This window comes from Dendrobates tinctorius, unplaced genomic scaffold, assembly GCF_039654945.1.
Source record: "Dendrobates tinctorius isolate UK_male_01 unplaced genomic scaffold, ASM3965494v1 ptg000022l, whole genome shotgun sequence".
Classification (NCBI taxonomy): Eukaryota; Metazoa; Chordata; class Amphibia; order Anura; family Dendrobatidae; genus Dendrobates; species Dendrobates tinctorius.
Window position 1 is genome coordinate 57,764,275 of NW_027361690.1, and position 25,383 is coordinate 57,789,657.

Consider the following 25,383-nt stretch of genomic DNA (forward strand, 5'->3'; position numbering starts at 1 on the left):
GGATTAATTTGTATAATTATATTATGCAACTGCATTTTATTAGCCTGTGTGTTTCATAAAATCTTACATTTTACATCATAATCAACTTTCATTCAACTGCAATATCTACATAGTTTAATTTCTATAGACCTGAAGCATAATACTTATACTATTCATCAAATTAGTATTTCTTGTCTTTTTTCACATAGTAGTGCAAGAACCAGAAATACAATATTAGTAAAAAAGGTAAAACATAAGTATTCATATGACACCCATAAAAGATGAATGGCTCCCCTACGCTTTTAATTTCAAAAAGAGGCATGCAGATTATTTTCTTCTTAGATTTATGCTAAATTGAAAAGAAAAAAGTGTTAGGTAGAAGCTGATTTAAGGAGATATTCTCAATTTTCTCCAATGAGAAGATTACCTCAGTAAAGTTAAGCTGAGCAGAGCAAAAATAACAAGCATTTTTTGATTTGGAAATACTTTTATTAGCCCTAACTATACCTCTTATACTTTATATGCATACATGGGTTGTCTAGTTCAAAAATCCCTTTGAGGAAATTCTAAGTTGATAGAGAGGGCCCTCTTTGTTTGGTACCTTTATCTATTACCCAGCGAGGAAGGAAGGTTCAAAGTGAATCTTAACTCTATAAGACTAATTGTGAATCAACCATTACTTTGATGGCCAATATAATTCACTGAAAATAGAAACGATTAAATCTTTTGAAATTCTAATTTGCCAGGTTTGACAAATTTTTCCCCAAAAATAGACTAGCATGAAACTGATTCACTGCAAATTGGAATACTGAAAAGCATGCAACTGCTCTGAAAAGATGTGTGTAACACTCTCAAATCTCTTTGGACTATATTCAACCTCCAATAAGTTCTTTAACACAAGCACAGCCTTACTAATGTCAAAAAGACCTCCCATAGAAATGAATGGTGAAATGTAAGTAATAAGTAGTGTTGAGCATTCCGATACCGCAAGTATCGGGTATCGGCCGATACTTGCTGTATCGGAATTCCGATACCGACTTCCGATATTTTTTCAATATCGGAATTCGGCATCGGAATCGGAAGTTCAGTTGATTGACGGCCTGACGTCATCATGATGCGCGGTGTGTGCGCATCATGATGCGCCGTCATTTCGGGCCTGCCGGGGGGCTGTGCCGGCCTGCCGGGGGGCTGTGTGGACTGCCCGGGGTCTGTACCGGACTGCCGGGGGGCTGTGCCGGCCTGCCGGTGGTCTGTGCACCCTGTGGGGGTCTGTACCGGCCTGCCGGGGGGCTGTGCCGGCCTGCCGGGGGGCTGTGCTGATGTCCGGGGGTCTGTGCAAGCATCGTCCGATGGGACTACAAGTCCCATCGGGCGATGCCTGCTACCATGACAGTGATTGACACATTAGCCAATGATGGGACAGTAGTAGTCCCATCATCCGGCTAATGTGTTAAATGTTAAAAAAAAAAAAAAAAAAAAAAAAAATACTACATACATACTACATGCATGCTACATACATACTACATACATGCTACATACATACTACATACATACTACATACATGCTACATACATACTGCATGCTACATACATACTACATACATACTACATGCATGCTACATACATACTACATATATACTACATACATACTACATACATGCTACATACATACTGCATGCTACATACATACATACTACATACATACTACATGCATGCTACATACATACTACATATATACTACATACATGCTGCATGCTACATACATACTACATACATACTACATACATGCTACATACATACTGCATGCTACATACATACATACTACATACATACTACATGCATGCTACATACATACTACATATATACTACATACATGCTGCATGCTACATACATACTACATACATACTACATACATGCTACATGCATGCTACATACATACTACATATATACTACATGCATGCTACATACATACTACATGCTACATACATACTACATACATACTACATACATGCTACATACATACTGCATGCTACATACATGCTACATACATGCTACATACATACTACATACATGCTACATACATACTACATGCATGCTACATACATACTACATACATACTACATACATGCTACATACATACTGCATGCTACATACATGCTACATACATGCTACATACATACTACATACATACTACATACATACTACATGCATGCTACATACATACTACATGCATGCTACATACATACCACATACATACTACATGCTACATACATACCACATATATACTACATACATACAATACATTCATACAATACATACATAGACATACAGTACATATAACATAGAGTAACATACTTACCAATACTTGTCACATTGTTCCCCGAAGCCATTGTCTATTCCGGGATAAATATTAACATAACAAACCACAAAAATACTCACCCACGATCCGAAGCAGTCCACGAGTGTGTCCCACGACGATCTTGGGTAGAGAACTGCAGCATCAGATGATGCTGCCGTTCTCTACGGGCTGCAGGAATCCAATGACGGAAGGTAGGTATCCTTCCGCACTGTATTCCTCCGCCACTTAAAAAAAAAAAGTCCCTAGTCTCACTTTATGCCATTGCTGTGTGGGAATTTCCCACACAGCAATGGCATAAAGTGAGACTAGGGACTTTTTTTTTTTAAGTGGCGGAGGAATACAGTGCGGAAGGATACCTACCTTCCGTCATTGGATTCCTGCAGCCCGTAGAGAACGGCAGCATCATCTGATGCTGCAGTTCTCTACCCAAGATCGTCGTGGGACACACTCGTGGACTGCTTCGGATCGTGGGTGAGTATTTTTGTGGTTTGTTATGTTAATATTTATCCCGGAATAGACAATGGCTTCGGGGAACAATGTGACAAGTATTGGTAAGTATGTTACTCTATGTTATATGTACTGTATGTCTATGTATGTATTGTATGAATGTATTGTATGTATGTAGTATATATGTGGTATGTATGTAGCATGTAGTATGTATGTGGTATGTATGTAGCATGCATGTAGTATATATGTAGTATGTATGTAGCATGTAGTATGTAGCATGCATGTAGTATATATGTAGTATGTATGTAGTATGTATGTAGCATGCATGTAGTATATATGTAGTATGTATGTAGTATGTATGTAGCATGCATGTAGTATATATGTAGTATGTATGTAGTATGTATGTAGCATGCATGTAGTATATATGTAGTATGTATGTAGCATGTAGTATGTAGCATGCATGTAGTATATATGTAGTATGTATGTAGTATGTATGTAGCATGCATGTAGTATATATGTAGTATGTATGTAGTATGTATGTAGCATGCATGTAGTATATATGTAGTATGTAGCATGTAGTATGTATGTAGCATGCATGTAGTATATATGTAGTATGTATGTAGTATGTATGTAGCATGCATGTAGTATATATGTAGTATGTAGCATGTAGTATGTATGTAGCATGCATGTAGTATGTAGCATGTAGTATGTATGTAGCATGCATGTAGTATATATGTAGTATGTATGTAGCATGTATGTAGTATGTAGTATGAATGTAGCATGTATGTAGTATGCATGTTGTATGTATGTAGCATGTAATTTTTTTTTTTTTTTTTTTTTTTTTTTACATTTAACACATTAGCCGGATGATGGGACTACTACTGTCCCATCATTGGCTAATGTGTCAATCACTTTCATGGTAGCAGGCATCGCCCGATGGGACTTGTAGTCCCATCGGACGATGCCTGCACAGACCCCCGGAGCCTGCACAGACCACCGGCAGGCCGGCACAGCCCCCCGGAGCCTGCACAGCCCCCCGGCAGGCCGGCACAGCCCCCCGGCAGGCCGGCACAGCCCCCCGGCAGGCCGGCACAGACCACCGGAGCCTGCACAGACCCCCTGGCAGGCCGGCACAGCCCCCCGAAAGGCCCGTACAGACCCCAGAGAGGCTGTACAAGGGCAGGAAAGGGTTTTTCTTATTCCGATACCGGAAGTCCCATAGACTTGAATGGGACTTCCGGTATCGGAATCGGCGATACCGATACTTTTTTTAAAGATCGGCCGATACCATCCGATACGATACTTTGAAGTATCGGACGGTATCGCTCAACTCTAGTAATAAGCACTTAGCTCATTTAATAGTCCAGTGCAATGAAAGACTTCTCAAGTTTTTTCATTTAAAACGGTCCAAAAATTATCACTTATGATCAGGCAGTCTGTTTTTTGCAGAATATTGATGGTGTCACTCTCAGATGTAACATCACCCTGCTGAGACTGAGGTAAATGATGTGCCATATATTTCATAATTCCCTCCATAGCTACACCACTAGTGTGTTTGCCAGAGGCAAAAGGGGTCAATTTGTGGATTATCTGGTAGTACTACTGCCTAGATAGCTGGTGCAAGCATTGCTGCTGGTACTTCTCCTGCTGCTGCTAACCACTCCTGCATTCTTAGCCCTGATGTCTCATCAGCTGACAACCAGCTGTCATGACAACCCATCGGTGTTCCATGATCACATCATGGGTTGAGATGGGCGGACATCTAGATGTTTGGGACTGGCAAGTTTGGCCAAACAATTACAAAAAGTTTGGGTTCAGGTGCCAGAACAGTACCCGGAAACTTGAACCTGGACCCGATTCACTTGAATGTGGGGCCTGAACAGCCAGTGGTTGCCACACTGTCATGTGCATGACAGCGCAGCAAACACCGCTTCTGATCAGCGGTGAAATCATCCCCGCCGGTCAGAAAGCTGCAGTTCCCATGCTGTCAAAAGACAGCATGAGCGCTCAGCTGTGATCAGAGGTATAAAGTTTACCTCTGGTCACTGGTGTCAGCTGATGGGACTACTGATCCCATCATATGACACCTCCTACCGCTAATTACAGTGAGAGCAGGAGTAGGACATCAACCACCCCCCCAAATATGAACACCACTTGTCACTGCTACAAGGCAAGTGGGAAGAGCCAGGTAAAGATGTGCCTTTTCTGGGCAGCTGTTGGCTGTTATTTTTAGACTGGGAGGAGGCAATATCCATGACCCCTTACCAGCCTGAGAATATCACCAGCCCAGAGCTGTCTGCTTTAGCAAGGTTGGTTGTCAAACATAGAGGGGACCCCACACCATTTTTTAAATTATTTATTTAAGTAATGAAAAAAAACAGCGTGGGGAACCTTCTATTCTTGATAACTAGCCTTGTTGAAGCTGACAGCTGAGGGCTGCAGCCCCCAGCTGTGAGTTTTGCCTGACTGGTTAGCAAAAATACAGGGGAACCCACGCTTTTATTTTAGTTATTTACTTACAGCGCAGCAGCTGCTGATGATTACTCCCATCCGCCGCTCCTGCTCTCACTGTTATTAGCGGCAGCAGGTGTCAGATGATGAGATCAGTAGTCCCATCAGCTGACATCTGTGACTGGAGGTGAGCTTTATACCACCTAGTACAGCTGAGTGCTCTCATTGTCTTTTGACAGCGTGGGAACTGAGGCTCTCTGACTGGCAGGTATGATTTCACTGCCCATCAGAAGCAGTGTTTGCTGTGCTGTCATGCGCGTGACAAACACCCAGTGTTTGGGCAGCAGAACCCAAACAGTAATACGGACGTCCTGGTGAAGTCCATGTTTGGCGTCCCTGCCCGAACAGTAGGTGTTTGGTACGGATGCCGAACTTTACTGTTCGGGTTCGCCCATCTCTAGTCATGGGCTCGCTGATGGGTGGAGTTAATGACGCGTGCACACATCGGTGCAAGTTAAATGCCACTGTCAGAGATTGCCAGCGGCAGTTGACAAGTTAAAAATCGGGGGCTGAGTATTGCTCCACCCATGGTTACTAAGGGCAGGTCCTGGCTGTAATACACAGCCATCACCTATGGGTATGGAGTTAGCTCTTTACGTCGATATGCACTGTACATACAGTGGCATGCAAAAGTTTGGGGTCCCCTGGTTAAAATTACTGTTATTGTGACCAATTCAGCCAGTTGAAGATTAAATTATGTACAAAATGCCTCAAGTTAAAGATGACTTATTTCCTCTATATTTAAGGCAATTTATATATATATATATATATATATATATATATATAAATTCATCATTTACATTTTATAAATTACAGCAAGGAAAATGGGCGGATGCCACTCTTAAAGTATCACAGCTTGAAGATGCTTTTTGTAGCCAGACACGAGTCTTTCAGTTCTTGTTTGAGGGATTTTTAGCCATTCTTCCATGGAAAATTCTTAAAGTTCTGTGAGATACCTGGGTTGTCTTGCATGCACTGCTATTTTGAGGTCTAGCCACAGATTTTCAAAGACGTTCAAATCAGGAGACTATAAGGGCCATTGTAAAACTTGGAGCTTGTGTCTTTTGAGGCAGTCCTTTGTGGATTTTGAAATAGGTTTAGGATCATTATTAGTGATGAGTGAGTATACTTGTTGCTCTGGTTTACCCGAGCATGCTTGGGTGTCCTCCAAGTATTTTGGCTTGCTCGGAGAGTTAGATTTCATCATCTCATCTGCATGATTTGCGACTGCTAGACAGCTTGAATACATGTGTGGAATGCCTGTTTTTTAGGAAATTCCCACATGTATTCAGCCTGTCAACAAGTCACAAATCATGCAGATTAGAGGACGAAAACTAAATCTCCGAGCACACCAAAATACTCAGAGGACACTCGAGCATGCTTGGGAAAACCCGAGCAATGAGTATACTCTCTCATCACTAATCATTATCCATATGTAGAAGTCATCCTCTTTTCAACTTAAGCTTGTTTTTACAGTGGGCTTATGTTTGCTTCTAGCATTTGCTGAAATTTCATTGAATCCATTCTTTCCTTTATCTGTGAAATGTTCCTAGTGTCATTGGCTGCAATACAAACCCAAAGCATGATTGATTTACCCCCATGGCTTCTTTTTAGCAGCTGCCTAGCACTCTGAAAATGAAAATGGTGGAGTCACACAAAAGAAAAGGCTATAGGAAGAGAGCAAAGCACTTTGCTATTTTCTTATAACCTTCTCCTTCTTTGTGTACCTCCACCATTTTCATTTTCAGAGTGCCAGACATCAGCTTAAAAGAACCCATATCTGTTGTTTTTTGACAAAAGGTTAGAGGCTTTTCCTAAGGCCGGGGTCAGATTTGTGAGAAACTTGGACGAGTCTCACGTTTCAATACCCAGCACTGCCGTCGGCACTCAGATTGGAGCTTTTAGCTACATGTTTTTCTATGCAGCTGAACGCTCCAATCTGAGTGCCGGCGGCAGTGCCGGGTATTGACATGTGAGACTCGTCCAAGTTTCTCACAAGTCTGACCTCGGCATAATGATGATAATGAACAAGCCATATCCCTAACAGGACAATTAAGGTTTGAAACCTTGGCCAAAGATATCTGAGCATAGAAATTTCCTAGTGTGCCCAAACTTTTACATCAGCCTGTTTTCCTTTTTGTAGTTTTAAAATGTTTGTTGCTATAGGATTATTTAGTCTAGAGAAAAGATGACTGAGGGGCGATCTAATAACCATGTATAAGTATATAAGGGGACAATACAAATATTTCTCTGAGGATCGGTTTTTACCAAGGAAGATGACAGTCACAAGGGGACATTCTCTGCACTTTGAAGAGAGAAGGTTTTTCCACCAACATAGAAGAGGATTCGTTACTGTTAGGGCAGTGATAATCTGGAATTCCTTGCCTAAGGAGGTGGTGATGGCGAACTCAGTTGAGGGGTTCAAGAGAGGCCTGGATGTCTTCCTGGAGCATAACAATATTGTATCTTACAGTGATTTGGTTCTTTAAAAGGACGTAGATCTGGGGATTTATTCTGCCGGATCATAGGCTGAACTGGATGGACAAATGTGTTTTTTCGACCTTGCTATGTTACTAAAAAATGGCTATATATATATATATATATATATATATATATTTTAGATATATTTATGTTGCTTAAAATACAAGGGAAACGTGTCACTCTTTGTGACTGCAGGCTTCTGAAGCGGCAATCATGTGACCACAATTATGTGATTTGCAAACTTCTGGCCACATGCTGACTAGTCATGTCCGGCCTCACTCAAAACATTTGCATTGAGAGAGCCCATGCCCATCTAATCAGAACATGATTGCTTGTATGCAAATTACATGCTTGCGGTCGTACCAATTCTGCTTCTGGCACCCAAGAATCCTCACAGTGCGCAGTGCGAGCGATGTGATGATTCACAAGTCTGCAGTCACATAGAGTAATTAGAGACTTGTAACCTTAGGCCGGGCAAACCCTTTAAGGACTGATATTGTTCTACTTCATTTAGATCTATTTCAAATTTTTTCCACCCTTTTCATGCTACCTTAAATTCACAAAAACAAATCCACTGATACACATTGAAATACACACACACTCATAAAGAAAGACACACACTGTACACACATACATGGAAAAACACATACATTCATACACATTCTCTCACCTTCTATGGTAGATCTGCCTTGCATGGGATAGATCACAGCTTCCTTGCGTTATTCACAGGGCCGGCACGAACATATAGGCGAACTAGGCGGCCGCCTAGGGCGCCGACCCAAAGGGGGTGCCAGAGAAAAAATAGAAAAAATTATAAAAAATCTTTTCAAAAGGCAAAAAGTTTTAGGGATGGAAAGAAAAGTGTACATATTTAAGGGCAAATATGACGCAAGAGAGGTTGGTTGGGTTGGCAACAATTTCGATAGAATCTGAAGTTGCTAAACACTTTATCTCGGTGACTTAGTGTCATCCTTTTAAAAAAAAAAAAGGCAAGGAAACAAAAATTTTAATTACCTATGGTCGTTTTTGTTTTGTGTTATTGATTACTTTGTATATATTTGTCCTATACAACTTCTCAGAAGATTAAAGAGTTAGGAGAGAGCTAAATAATCTTTGTTGTTGTGGTTTATTTTGCTCCTAAATTTATATCCCAAGTTTTCATCTACTGCCAAGAATAGTAGGGGCGCAACAAAATAGTTTCGCCTAGGGCACCGTAATCTCTCGGGCCGGCCCTGGTTATTCATACTGTAGCTCTGCTAGCCAATGTTCTTTGACTTCTTCCCTTCTCTCCCTCCTAAGCTGACACTAGAGGCAAATCTGCTCACAGAGAAAGTAGGATGCTGTGTGCAATGTAAAGCCCCCGTTACACACTGTGATATCGCTAGCAATATCACTGTAAAGTCCCCGATTGTGTGACGTAGCAGCGATATTGCTAGCGATATCGCTACATGTGATACTTACAGTACCTCCGACCGGCTCCCCCGCTGGTTATCGCTGGTCGCGCGAGAAGGTCCTGGACCATTTCTCGTCGTCAGTTTCCTGCTGTGACGACGAGCGACGCATGGATGCGGGAGGGAGGACATCAGGATCGTCGCGTCTGACAGGTACGTAGCGACCCCTGACCCAGATGTCGCTGGTGAGATCTGCCTGTGTGGCAGCTCACTAGCGACCACTTAGCGATGCACCAGTGATCCATATCGTTGTCGGGATCGCTGGTGCATCGCTATGTGAAATGGTACCCTAAGTGATGCCTCCTCTCTGCAGAGTGTCTGGGCTCTTCTCCCAAGTGTAGGTAGTATAAATCACAGGCTAGAGAAACATGGAATGGCAGTGTGAGAGGCAGCGATCAGTGCACAGACAGAGCAACTTTCACCTGACTCAATGTTGCTAGCACTGCAGTCTCTTCGCTGGCACCCTGTGTGAACGCACAAGCCGCACATAGCTAAGGCCGGCCATGACACCCTTCAGCAAAAAAAAAGCATTTTCCAAACTGGACATTCTCTTTAATTCCTAAATTCATGGTCATGGTCATCCCATTTGGGTGACTAGAAATTGTCAGTTTTGTTATGTTTCAATAGCAAGTAACACTGCCTGTATGGAGAAGCAAAGATCCCGCTGAGGCAGCGGTGTATGTTGGAAAACGATGGGGGAAACATCCATTGCTTTATAAACAGTGCGTAAAGTTATTAATTAGCAAGCCTGAAGGAGTTAACCTGATATATAATTGTTGTATGTGGTGCCTTTGATTATAATACATATACAAACATAAAAAGTGCATTATTCATGCAAAAAAAACAAACAAATGTGATTGAATAAAGATACACTGATAGCTAGATGAGAAGAAATAATAACGCACTATGCTTTGCTTTTCATTTTGTTGCCAGAGCTAGAAAACAAACATTAACCTGTGTATGCTTTCAGGCAGGCATATTGTGTGCAGCAATGCATAGCAAATTGTGTTTGTGCAGTTTTATCATAGGATCTTCTTTTGAAGGCTTCACAGATGTATGAATGTCTTGAAGCACATAACGATATTGGAACAAGACCTCATTGCTTTAATGCTTAATTTTAGAGCAATGAAGACTAATTTTATTATATTCCCTTGTATCTGAGTATTAGCAATTCTCAAGTATTTAATTAGCCGCACTATGCAAACATCTAACACATTAAATAAACAAGCTCTTGAATCTTTGCCTTTGTTTAAATAGGCAAATAATGTCTGAACATGTGGTGCGGGACCCATTATTGTTTCCTATTATCAATATTCTACAGAAGGCAGTGGATTTTTTTTTTCTAGGATACTGCATAACAATGAGTACCCCACTACAATACTGCTAGCAATACATTTATTAAGATTACATTTTGGAGTAATCCAAACTCCAGACCTACTTTGCCCTTGTAACATGGATCAAATTATGCTCCACACATATTTCATTAGTAATTAATAAAGATGTGTTAAAATCATAACCTTAGAAGTGACATCACATTCTAAGAATTACAAAAATAATTTCTTACAAACTATGCTTTTAATACGTTCATTATTATACTGGAAGGTCAACTTTAACAAAACAAAGAGAGAGTACACTGAGTACTTGAAAAGTTATAAGGATTCTGTCAGCACAAAATGACTTTTCAATAGTGATGGGCGAATAGCATCATTGCTCGGGTCTCCCTGAGCATGCTCGGGTAGTCTCCGAGTATTTTGACGTGCTCGGAGATATAGTTTTCGTTGTCTCAGCTGTATGATTTCTGACTTGTAGACAGGCTGAATACATGTGGGAATTCCCTAACAAGCAGGCATTCCACTCATGTATTCAAGCTGTCTAGCAATTGCAAATTATGTAGCTAAGGCGATGAAAACTAAATCTCTGAGCACGCCAAAATACTTGGAGACCACCCGAGCTTGCTCAGGAAGACCCGAGCTACGAGTATACTCGTTATACAAAACAAGGTTGCACGCTATCATGCTAAAGCATGTCAATGTGGAATATATGACATTTTAATAGCAATACGGCTATGGAGTATTAGGAAAAAAATATGAGACGCTTAGCATATAACTTGGCCAAATTATATCTGCCCATCAGCCATTGTCAAGGTGGCCTCAAAGTCTGATGGGTACCTACATTGTATGACTACCTCTCTAGTTGAATGTGGACACCTCTGTCAGCAATGCCTGCATTTATGGGTAAGTAGGAACCTGCTGTAGTTAAAATCACCACCTGGTGGAGGGCGGAGTATACTCGCTCATCACTACTTTTCAAATCAAGCAGTCATTAGGTGCACCCTTGGTGTGGCCGAAGACTCTTCAATGCACCTTCCCAGTGCCTTATTTTCCATCGATCTCTGCTGTTCTAATTCTTGAGTGACAGCTTTGACTTTACAGAAGAAGACAAGAAGCAGATAAATGGAAACAAATAGGAGGGTTGATAGGTTGCACTTTATTGCTTGGCCACGCCAAGGGTGCATCAAGTGCTTGTGCTTCATTTAAACAGCCATTTTATGCTGACAGACTCCTATTAATTGTTTTACCTAGTATATCAATTAAACTATATTTAAAGGGGTTGTGACACAAACACAATTTCATTAAATCAATCGACCTTGGAATAATAATAATGTCCACAATTGGATGTGTATAAAAAAATGTTCTTGTGATGGGATAATCTTATACATGTGCTCCTCTGTGTACTGTGTAATGACTGTGTCTGATCACGGAAGATCGTGGTCTGATCATCGAAGAACGTGGTCTGATCATACCAAATCTCCTGGGCAAGGGAAATAAAAAAGTAAAAATATTTCCCTGCTTGTTTTTAAACAATGTTTTAATTCGAATAAAAAATCATCAGTGATCCCATGCTGTAATGTCTGTATACTTTTTTGCTTCCTCCCCTGCCCAGTAGCTGTGATATATGCGACCTGTTCCTGCATGGTCATTCATAGCCGTTACACTGGGACACATGTATAAGATTATCTCGGGACAGGAACATTTTTTTTTAAACAAATCCAAACGTGGAACTTATATTATTTCCAGATCTATGATTAAAATACTCTTTTGTCAGAGGCACAACCCCTTTAAGTAGTCCATGATGAGTTAAATTGTGTCCTCCATCAATCAAGAAGTCTGTTACTTACCGTTGATATTTTCCAAAAGTTTTTTGAACATTCTAATGGGAAATTATTGCATACATTCAATAATAATTAAAACCAGATACATATATATTGTTTTTTTTGCTTTTTAATACATTTTATCATAGCTTTTTTTTGTTTATTAGTCTGTGTAGGAAACAAAGTGAAGATGTTCATTGATTTCCATGGATGAGTTTTTTAGGCATGCTCTGTAACTCATGCAGAGATTATTCTGCAGGGAAGGGTAGAATGTCAGCTCATCATCACCTATCATGATATGGAAAATTAATTTTAAAAAAATCACCAAAAATGATTAAAAATATGTTTAGCATGAAAATATTATTTAAACAATAGTTCATTTTTATGACATCTTCCATCAAAGAAAGAAGCAATATAGTATGTTTTTGCAGTGTTAATTTAAAAAAAAAAAACATTACGATACTTATTTTAAATAATGCCAATAGAGAAGTTGTGCTAGAGGCATTTCTTGCTTGTATAACACATTTATCAGCCTGTTACATCCTGTTTGTCTTTTTATATCTTGGTGGTCTCCAATACTACAAACTTTTCTTTATTGTCTAGTATCAGCCTCAGGGCTGTTCTATAAGAAATGACTCTGTTCTTCAGCACAAGGGCAGAGGTTGGCGGCCAGACTGTTTTTAATAAGCCAGTGTGTAATCTTTACAGGATGGGGTCACAGCGACAAATAAGTAAATTACAAAAGGCAGAGTAATAGGAATAACGAAAATGGCCTTTGTAGGCCAATAGTATTTTAGTAAATATTTTTCTTCCCCTAGTGGAAGATTTAGTACAATTGTTTATGACCATCATATGTTTGATAAATATATTATGTGATGCTAAAAATATACATTATGCGTATCCAGCACCTTGAAATGTATTAATAAAACTTAAATGCATTTTTGGGGTATGTTATAAGGTATACCAACACAGAGTGGCAAGTATTTGTGAAGTGTAAAGGGAATGGTACATGGTTTTCCAGTTATGTTAAAATTATAAATCTGAAAATTCTCATGTGCATTTGTATTCAGGCTCCTGTAGTCCAAAACCCTAAATAAAATCCTGAATGATCAATTGCCTACAGAAGTTACAAAATTAGTAAATTGAGTCCACCTGTATTTAATTTATTCTCAGTACAAATATAGCTACTTTGTGAAGGCCTCAGGTTTGTGGAGAACAATAGCGATCAAACAGCATCATGAAATCCAAGGAGCACATCAGGCATGTTAGGGATAAAGATGTGGAAGTGAGTAAAGCAGGGTTACTTTAAAAAAGATTAACTAAACTCTGCACATCTCATGGAGCACTGTTCAATCCATCATCCAAAAATAGAAGACGCATAGCACAACTGCAAGCCTACTAAGACATGTCTTTCATCTCTAACATGTCTTTTTAATCTGATATTTTTATTACTACACAATGTTTCCTTCTTAGTGTTGCAATTTCTATGCTAAGGAATATATGCTACATATGAGCATGTATGACTAAAGATGTAGCAAATTTTGCTATTACAAGTTACACACCATCTTGATAACTTGACACAGAAGGATACTATACAAAATAAGATTAACATAATTTATCATTTTGAAGCCATTGACCAATGTCGAGATTGGTTTCAAATTACATTTTTGTACTGTGATATCCCAGTGACTGACTGTATGCAAAATTGAATACTTTCCGTACCCACTGTATGTGATTTCTTATTTACATGGTTGCAGTTTGTGCATACTATATGTTGTTTGTAAGTGTAAGAATTTTTTAAGGTGATACAATAAAGTTCTATTTTAATATATTAGATATATAAACCCCCTACATTTCTGTTAATAGAACCCAGACCTGAGAGGGGACTTACATTTTTTGCTGATTGAGTTGAAGCCTTTATTGAGAAAACATAAAATTTTGGATCATATTTATCCTGCTCACTATGCTGAGCACTTACTTTGGAGTTTCCATCTAAATGTCTGAATGATGTGATTCAGATGAAATCCCTGAGGGATGCATTCACTATAATGAGGCAGTAGAGTTACTTTGGACTTCTTCTGGTCTCTGTTCAGTGGTGTCCTTCTTTTCAGAAGTGCACAAACCGGTGGCTGACCGCACTTTATGCACTCCTAAAAAGATGGACAGTACCAGATCATATGCCAGATGGCGTCCACAGTGCCTACATCTTTCACATTATAGGGAATCTTCTGTCGTGAGTTGCATCTGAATCACATATTTTAGTAATTTAAATGAAAATCCTGTTGTAAGTGCTCAGCGTAGAGAGCAAGATAAATATCAACCAAGCCTTAGTGCAGGATCAAAAAAAAATAACAGCAGGTGAAAAATTGGTTTTATTTAAATTTATGCCATTCCTTGTGCAGCTTAAGTGAATCAAAGAATTTATTCTTTGGGTCAATGTTATTACAGCGATAACAGAATTATATTGAGTTTTTATGTTTTACTGCTGTCACACATTAAAACACAGTTTTTATACAGAAATATTTTTTACATATTTCTGCCTACAGAGTCATGTGATGGATTGCTTTTTGCAGGTCAAATTGACGTTTTTGTTGGTAACATTTTCAGGCACATGTCATTTTTTGATCGCTTTCTATTCTGATATTTGGGAGGCAGAATGAACAAACACAATATAGAGTTTATTTTTTGAGGTTCACTGTGTGGTAAAACTGATAAGACAGCTTGATTCTTCAGGTCAGTATGATTACAGCAATACCACATTTATATATATAATAGCTAAAGAGCCCGGCGGTGCCTGGGCACAGTAGCCAACTGTGGTTAGTTATAACAAATTATAATGATTATATTGCATATAAAAACATTTTACATCATATATTCAACACTACAGATTTGCAACACAAATTAACTAAACGATTACCCAAGTATCCTCTCCTGTGTGATACTTTCTGCTGAGCTGTGTATCGAATCCTATCGTGTGTTACTGACTGCTTAGCGGTGTATCTAATCCTACCCTGTGTGATACTGACTGCTGAGCAGTGTATCTAATCCTATCCTGTGTGATACCGTCTGCTGAGCCGTGTATCTAACTCTATCCTGCGTGATACTGACTGCTGAGCCGTGTACCTAATCCTATCATGTGTGTTACTGACTGCTCAGCCATGTATCTAATCCTATCCTGTGTGATACTGACTGCTGAGCCATGTATCTAATCCTAGCCTTTGTGATACTGACTGCTGAGCCATGTATCTAATCCTATTCTGTGAGATACTGTCTGCTGAGCCGTGTATCTAATAGACGATAACACCATAGAAATGATAAGAATAATAGGCCTCAGTTACCACAACTGTCTCCAAAGAAAACTGTTGCTGATAGCGAGCAATCACAGCTCATTTTTCATCTTTTAAACAGCTCTGGGAGAGCGTGGAGAGTTTTGAGTGGCGACTTTTGTGTTTCGACTTTTATGTGGCGAGGTTGGTGTATGTGTGGTGAAATGTGTGCTGAGGGTGGTATATGTGTTGAAGCACGTGGTAGTGTGTGGTGCATTTTGTGTATGTGTTCATATCCACGTGTGTGTTGAGTATCCCATGTCAGGGCCCCACCTTAGCAACTGTACAGTATATACTCTTTGGCGCCATTCTTTTAGTCCCCTTTGTTCACGTCTGGCAGCTGTCAGTTTGCCTCCAACACTTTTCCTTTCACTTTTTCCCTATTATGTAGATAGGGGCAAAATTGTTTGGTGAATTGGAACATGCGGGGTTAAAATTTCGCTTCACAACATAGCCTATGATGCTCTAGGGGTCCAGACGTGTGACTGTGCAAAATTTTGTGGCTGTAGCTACGACGGTGCAGATGCCAATACATGCATACACTTTTTCCCCATTATGTAGATAGGGGCAAAATTGTTTGGTGAATTGGAATGTGCGGGGTTAAAATTTTGCCTCACAACATAGCCTATGACGCTCTCAGGGTCCAGACGTGTGACTGTGCCAAATTTTGTGGCTGTAGCTGCGACGGTGCGGATGCCAATCCAGGACATACACACACACATATATACACACACACCCACATTGAGCTTTATATATTAGATATTTGCTTTGATGCTTTTACACAATAACAACATTTTTAGAAAAAAAAATTGCTTTATTTTGAGAGCTATAATTTTTTTATTTCTCTACTGACAGAGTTGTTTGGCACCGTGTGTTTTGTGGGACAAGATGACGATTCAACAGTTCCATTTTTATTTACATTTTTTTATTTTTATCTCTTTTTATTCTAATTTTTTTCAATGTTATGATGAAAAAGCATAGTTATTTGCCACTTTTTTATGATGTTCATTTAAAGGGTTAACTAGTTTGACTGTTTCATACATCAGTTCTTTAAGGACACAGTGATACTAATGTACCAATGATACCAATATGTGTAATTTTATGTTTTTACATAAATACACATATTTATTGGTCTTTTTCATTTATTTTGTAATTTTTAAAGAGTTTTAAAAACATTTTTACTTTTTTAAAGTTTTTCTTTAGCCCCTGTAAATTGCTTCACATTTTATATGTCTAATTCACAATACACATGTTCTGCAATGCATGAGAACTGTAAGTTTTACTGGCAGATCACTTGTTAAGGCCCCGTCACACTAAACGATGTCCCACCAACGATCCGACATGATGGGATTGCTGGGACATCTTTAGGCTGATCGCTGGTGAGCTGTCACATAGACAGCCCCAGCGATCAGGACCAGCGATGCTGGACACTGGTTTCTATGTAAACGTCGGGTATCCAGGAGCTGTGCGACTCCTGGATACCCGCTGTTTACCTTGGAAACCAGCATGTAGCGTCGCTGATCGCTGGTCTCTCGATGCCACACGCAGCGATGCGTGCTGGGCAGCGGGAGATCAGTGATCAAAAAACGGCCCAGGCCGCTCGAGCACGATCAGCGATAACCGGCAGGGGGAACGGTCGCTGATCCCCTTCACACACAGCGATCTCGCTGGCGAGATCACTGATGTGTCACAAAATCAGCACTCTCACTAGTGAGATCGCTTAGTGTGATGGGGCCTTTAGACTCAGCTGCTGGCTGACTTTAACAGACCACCATACCTGGCAGACCAAGAGGTTATGAACTTCAGCTCCCATGACAACACTCGGCTTCCCAGTGATCACGTCAAAGGGGTGTCAGAGAGGTAAGGGACAGAATGCGCTCCCTTTCACTTTCTTCTAAATGCTGTGATAGCAGAATTTAGAAGATAGCAAAGGGGTAAAATTACAGTGACCTGATCCAATCAGGTCTTGATGATTTCACCTATCAGAACTATCACTCTGAACTGCAATCGCAGCTCTTGCAGGATCCTCGAAGTCCTGAACACTACGAGACTGCTTACCATTGATAAATGGCAGCCAGCAAGCGCCAACATTTATCTACAGTGGGTAGTCGGGAAGCACTTAAAAAATGGTACAAACCCCATTTTTATGAACTGAAAATATAAACCAATGATGTTCAAAATTATTTTCGATCATTTTCTATATCTTCTGCAGGTGGGAGGCCACACAATGTTGCCTATCCGCTGGATGCCTCCAGAGAGCATAATGTACCGAAAGTTTACCACGGAAAGTGATGTTTGGAGTTTTGGTGTTATCCTTTGGGAGATATTTACATATGGAAAGCAACCTTGGTTTCAGCTCTCAAACACAGAGGTACAGTACGATGCATGCTTTCACTCAAAATTCTGTTAGATAGGAATTTTCCTGCAGATAACAGATAATAACGTAAGGTGCACTCATATGGTCGTATAAATCCGCAAGATCGGAACAAAGTGCATAAACTGGTCAGTGACTCTCCCTGCCCAAGACTGACAGTTTTATGTATTTCTATGCAGCTATCACAATCGGGTAGGGAGAGCATCTGACCAGTCTGAGAATAACATTGGCATTTCCTCCATCTAAGTGCGCTCTGGAACAAAGTTACATATTGTTAAAGCTCCTACACAATTTATAAGAGAAATTTAAGGCTACAATTCACCATTTGAAATCTTAAGGTGGTCATACACATTAGATAGAAACAAGTAATGGTGAAACAACAGTTAAATAATCAATTGTTTGGTGAATAATCTGTCAAAACCGCAAGAACATTGTAATATGTATTTAGTCTAAATTTGGAGATGGACTAAAAATTTTGGGGGGATTTTCTAGGAAAGTTCTTTCAGTAAGTATCTTTTGTGACATCAAAGGATTTAAGAACAGAAAACTTCCTTGCAGGTGATGACATTGTATCATTAAGTGGATAAAACAATTATTTGCAGTTAGATTTCTTCAGTCAAAAAATTGCTTTTGTTCAATTCATCCATTTTGAAAAACTTAAGATGAATTTGTATGGCAACATTTAGAATGGAAGAGCAGCATGCCCAAAGAATAATAAATCTCAGTATTAGTTGGCATCAGGTGAGTGATATGTTGACTTTGTGGCACATAGATTGATTGTTAGATAGACGTAAATGTTTTACAGTTCCTAATCAATTAACTTATGTTGTATTTCACCACATGGGAAATTAATGTATTTCTGAACCACCTAAACAATAAATTAGTTCTGTCAGCACAGTTAACTGACAGTCTTACTTTATACCAGTACAAACAAGAGCGGTGTCTCCTTTCATTACATCTGTAGCATGTCCACTGACCGGTGAACTTTCTCTATTCTCCAAGCACTTATGGTTGAGCTTTTAGTCAAAAACAAAGTATATCTGTAAAATTATGGATTGTTGTACTACAAGACAGTTGTATTCATTGCTCAAAACAGAGAACTTACCTAAAAAGAATCAAGATGATAACGTGATTTTCAATGATCGGACCACAAGACCAAAAACTAACTGTAGTAATAGTAAAAAGGTTAAAAATATTTTATGAAAAAAAAATGAGTCATGCCTATTTAAGTAGGAAAAACTGAGATACAGACCAGGTTAAACACAACTCAGGGGTTCCTCTGAGCTTAAACAGGGATTCCGTAGGACAGATCTTGACGAAGACTGCAAAGTCAAAACGCGTTGATCTGACAACAATGTGTTTTTTTGCCTGACAACTTTGTGCTGTCCATGCTTTTAAATAATGGATTAAAAGTTATTTTTTAGATTGCTATTTTCTCGTTGGATCCTTCCCTCCTGTTGTTCCGTAGGACAAAGTAACAAGCACATTTCTACTGTAAATGTTCGCACAGTCAGCGGTTTTCTTATTCCAATTATATAGTCATCTATTGTCTACCACATGAAGGTGATATTCTCGATTCATCATTGAGATATAAAGGCTGTATATAGATTTGCCTTTATACCACCAATATAAAAACTTTTAAAAAATCACTTTTAAAATATCCATTTTTTTTCTTTATAGATAAATCTAATTATACAATACATTCATTCAATCAAAGGTGTGGATTCAAGATGTTAAAATTAATTTCATGTCATTTGTTAATCCAGTTAATTATTTTACATAACAGGGTTCACATACATGTTCAGCCTTCAAATTTGATCCCCAAATGACTAATAACACATCAGATCGCATTGTTTTTTTCATGTGTTAAGCTTTTGTGTCTGGTGGGTTCAGTTTGAGACTGAACATCTTGGATATGTGAATAAGGTTCACCATTTTGCAAAAAAAAGTTATCAAAAACATATTAAAAAAGTGCGCTAGATGTTAGTTATAACAGTTATTCTAGAACTATTTTCATGGTTCCTGAATTACTCTGCAGTGGTATTGGTACTTTAAATGTAGTTGTAATTGTCTACAATATGAGTAAGAAAAGCAAAGATAAGAAAGAAAAATAAGAATACTGATCTGGCTGTAAAATAGTAAACTAATGCAAGTTAAACTTCTAATACAAACGGAAAGAATGAAGGAGGAAAGAAAAAAAATACAAGTGAATGAAGACATTTAAATACAAGTTAAAAGATTTAGTAATTTTCTACTTGAAACTAAAGAGCTAAAGACAGACAGCATTGTATAATCTGCCTTAAAATATTATCAATTATAGAGAGCAAAAAGTTTCTTTGTTCTGTTACTTTGCTCTATCAAGTGTATAATTATTTTTTTGAATCCAAAAGAATAAAAGAAAACATAATTTTCTAAAACGTTATTCTAAGACTATATGTGCTTATTTATGTATTCTCATACATAGTATGCACTGTAGACGTGCATATATATTGATACATGATTTTGATTATAGCCATATTTCATTTAGAACATAGAATACACATCAAAAGTTAAAAGTTAGAAATTTTTCTATTTAATTTGAAAATAACTATTTTAGAAAGTGATGGTAGTAGCATATCTTAAGAAAAGTTAGGACACGACCATGTTCACCACTTTGAAGCATCCCCTCTTCTTTTTACAACATTCCATAAATCTTTCGGAGAGGAATATTATCCCATTTTTGTCTGTTGTAGGATTCTGGTTGCTTATCAGTTCTGAATCTTCTACGCTGGATTTTTTTGTTTCATTACGTGTCACGTTTTCTATTAGTGAAAAGTCTGACTTTTTTTACCAGTTCAATATTCCTGCAACTAAATATGCACAGTACAGTTTTCTAAATTGGTCCGGAAGGCAATTACCAAAGCCCTTAGCAAACTATACTTGCTAGTGATATTTGGCTCTCATGAATAAGATGTCCTGTAGCCTAGTGTGCATATTAGAGGAATCATGGAGGAACAGTTTGATGCTAAGTGGGAAGAGTGAAGAGAACAGCACTTCCACATGTGAAATAAAAGCACTTTTATTTCTTTAAACTGTAAAACTGTAAAACCCAACATACAAAGATAAAACATGGACGCGTTTCTGGCATTCCAGACCCCCTTAATCAAAGCGCACGCTATTCTATGATTCAGGGCATCTGGGACGCTGGATACAGTTCTGTTTTTTATCTTTGAATCTCGGGTTTTACAGTTTAAAGAAAAAAATAATTTTTTTCATCTTTGGAAGTGCTACTGTCTTCACTTTTCCCACTGAAGCTGAGTCACACCATCTGGAGCTGTGGCACCCTCCAGTTTCTGTCAAATGGACTTTCAACCAACAAAGCTACAATATTTTTTTTCTTTTGATGCTAACTCAGTATTTATCTTCACAATATGTAATAACAAGACCACCAAACAAGCCTGGTAAAGAAAACATTAATTTTGTTTTGCCATAAGTTCAACATTTCAGACACAGTTTACTGTGACCTTCAGATATGTCCACACTTATATGTGATTCAATTTGGATAAGGACTTTATTTTCTCACAAAACAGATTCAATGCAATATTTTGTTTTTGACATACTGGCAAACCTCTCGAAAGACTGCAGGCTACATTACAATCACGGAGTGCCTTCACATAGACACATCTAACAAACACCATCTTGTACATTGTATCACAAAAAATGTTGCTATGGTATCTCTGATACAAAGCACAACACACACAGAAGGATTCCTGCAGTTCATTCCTTAACACACAGACAGCAGCAGCAGCAGAGACATTGAACATATTATAAAGCAATACCTATCAGTGTAGCTGTAAATCCAGATCTAGCATGAGTTAAGACTTGTTAGAATGCTCAGGTTAATCTTTCTCTTCCTCTGATTGTCTTCCTCTGCTTATTTTCTCAGTCTGATACTCACTCCTCCTCCTTCCCCTCATCTACAAAATGTATAATAGGAGGTATAACCTGACATCTCATTGTGAGAGCAGTTTATTTAACCTAGAGCAAGATGGAGTTGAGCTGTTTTTCAGTGGATGGCGAGTTGAGATGAATGGGGAGGGACATGTGGTTTATAAGTGAAGAAAGAAGCAGCATTCTTTGCTAAGATATATTAAAAAGTTTGTTATATTCACCAGTAACATTTAAGTAACATTTAATTTTGCAAAGTTTGCAGAAAGTACTTTTCTCGTTTAGTGATATACATTGCTTTTTTCTGTTATTTTTAATATAAAAGTTTTGCTGTTTATGGCCAATTTAATATAGATTAATAGATAGTGTTAAGTGAAATGTACTAAAGAAAGGGTGGTAAAAGCATCTGTGAACTAGAGATAGTAGAATTGATGTTTTCTCGTCTTATTATTAATTATTATGCCTACTTTGTTACTAGATAATTTTTCTTTATGTCACAGGAAATACATTTTTTGTAAGTATGTTCATATACCCTCTTTGTTCTTTTCAGGTTATTGAGTGCATCACACAAGGACGTGTCCTAGAGAGACCACGAGTGGCTCCAAAAGAAATCTTTGACATTATGCTGGGGTGCTGGCAAAGAGAACCACAGCTACGGTTAAATATCAAAGAAATCTATAAGATTCTTCAAGTCCTAGGGAAGGCTTCTCCAATTTACTTGGACATTCTGGGCTAGCAAAGCAGATTCTTAAATTGTTCCACCCTGGTTTACCTTCATCTTCCCTTATCCTGCTTTTCCGATAAAATGTCTTCATATGGAAAAAAAGACAAAAAAAAAAACAAACAAAAAACCCAACAAAAAAAACTTAAGTGCCTGCAACACATTATAACACAGAAGAAAGCCTGTAAGAGCAGATTAATTTTGTACATCTTCCACTAATACAACAGAGAAGGAAGTCTCTGCTATTACAGACTAATTGTACGTAAAATAAATTAAGGAATAGGGCGAGTAATTTATTCCATCAGAGGTGTGGTCGTCCTTTTGCTCCTATTCAACCAGTGTGCACAGCTCAGTACTTAACTAAATGCATAAAGACAATCCTGTTCTGAAACTCCACAGTGGCATCAAGCCTTAAGATGACATAGTCAATGGAGCATTTTACCTTTGTTGCATACACAGTGGTGGACTGCAGCAACCAAACGTGTTATCTCCCGGATAGGGGTATGGAAATTTGATGATCTGCTTGCATACTCATGAAAGAAACAGCAACAAACTGCATCTGAAATGAGGAAGGAAGAGCAATCCAGCCATTTTTTGGAAGCTGTACATTTACCTACTGTTCTACGAAACCTCTAAATTTATGAACAATTTTTATAATCCGTTAACTCCAAAATGTATAGGATTTCTGATTTCTGGAAAATTCATTGGTACCTACGGGTAAAACAGATTCTTTGTTTATTTCAGATCAGTTTTTTATAAATATTTTTTTTTTTATCTCTAGAGAAAAAAAAAGTGGCATTTGACCACTTTAAGGGAAAACAGCAACCATTGTGATTTTAGTTTTGAACGTCATTTTGATCTCCTTATACCTGTAACCGGTATTACAAATGGTATAAAAATTTTACACAAGTACGCAAATATAAAAATTTTGTCAAGGGAAACGTCTAGAAAGGAAAGGATAGTTTTTGTGTCATTGTCCTTCCTACTTTTACTGTTTTGGGGATGTCTTTGTTTTCATGTAGTGTGTCTCAGGTCTGAATTACAGTTCTATGGGAGTTTTCAGTGACCCCACATTCATGTTAAAATCATAATGATAGAAGTATTCTGTTAATATGAGGACAGATTTATTTTCTTAAAAGAAAAAATCTAGAGAAATAAGCTTAAATGTCTTTATTATTATTTATGTAAACATAGAGGAGGACATTTTAATGAGGGATATGTACATGCCACCATCCCATTTTCAGTCTAAATTCCCAGAAGAAATTTTTTAACAATGTATGTAGGATAGTCATAACTGAGCTGATGTAAGATAACATTTCCATAGTCAAAGTAACTTCACTTTACGCATCACAGTTTTTTTTCTCTTAATATGCTACTATATATATATTGTATATTTAATCCATTGACTTGATCTGAGGATAGGATGGAAAACAGACTGGATTACTGCTCAAACCATTCCACTACAAAGTGAAATCACTCTCCATGATTATACCAAAAGCCCAGAAAGGAGCAAAGCAAAGTAACAGGCATGGAAACAGCTCGTCCCAGCATAATTGGATTTAACGTTGGAACCATCAAGGAAAAATAAAAGTTTGAACTGCAACGTAAAAAAATTATATTTGTCAAATTAAAATTCACAACCTATAGACATTAACAATTGCTTTCTCAAAAATGTTCACTTTTTCATGTGGATATAATCATTGAAGACACTGGAAGCATTGGACTTTGTAGAACCCCTGATGTACATGATATTGAAAAACAGGAGAAATATTAAATACTTCCTTATTTACCCTGTTTGGATGAGACCTTATGCGAGAAACCTGACATGATGGATGTAGAGACGAATGAACAAAATGAAGCAAACAGGAAAAGAGGCTTACTCCTAAAACTTTGGTGAAAAGAGACTGGAACTGATACCTTCAGCCTGTGTATTGTGTATACATCATAATAAGCTTGTGAATCCATGGGATAAGAAGAACAGATTTATAAAGGAGAGGTGAAAAATGGTCTTTGAATACTTTCTCTCCAAAATTGAGCAGTTATTGAAAAAGACAATGGGACCATCAATACTCATAGTACAGTTAAGAAGAGTCCATGGGCGGGGCATGACCATTCTCTAAACATATAGTTGACACATATTAACATTATCACTCTGGAAAAGAACAAACTAAGTGGAAAAATTCAGCATGGATTTTGGTTCAGAAGCTGGCATGGTAAAATAGGCCTTCAAATACCAAGTACATGTCCATTACCGGAATATTTTACTATAACATTCTTTTCATCCATGCTTGTTGTTTGAGCAACCACATAATTGTATAGTATTCTGGCTGTTTTCTTTATTCTTCATTTGAGAGCTATTTCCTTGACCTTTCATGACATTTATGTCTGTGTTTTGTAGTCCTATAAAAACAACATAAAAGAAATCACTGTGCCGCTTATGTAAATATCTAGTTCCTATTACTTGTACATATTTATAGCACATATATATATATGTATATATATATATATATATATATATATATAAAACAACAAAAAGAAAAAACACATAAGGACAGATCTCAAGTGACAATGCTTGCTCAACTTTGTGGAAGACTTCACTAACATTTCCACAGTCACTTACAACTGTTGGTCTCCTAATATAGGGGCACATTTGTTAT

General features: G+C 38.2%; 1 protein-coding gene across 8 annotated transcripts in view; it reads left to right on the forward strand.

Annotated features, from left to right (window-relative positions):
- NTRK3 (neurotrophic receptor tyrosine kinase 3) overlaps positions 1-24,299 on the forward strand; it is a 956,517-nt gene extending 932,218 nt beyond the window's left edge. For all 8 annotated transcript variants that reach the window (XM_073568722.1, XM_073568721.1, XM_073568726.1 and 5 more), the window contains 2 exons: positions 17,917-18,075; positions 22,556-24,299. In XM_073568722.1, the coding sequence (XP_073424823.1) occupies positions 17,917-18,075; positions 22,556-22,741 (345 nt within the window). In that variant the 3' untranslated portion in view covers positions 22,742-24,299. The remainder of the gene's footprint in view (positions 1-17,916; positions 18,076-22,555) is intronic.
- The last annotated feature ends 1,084 nt before the right edge of the window (positions 24,300-25,383 follow it).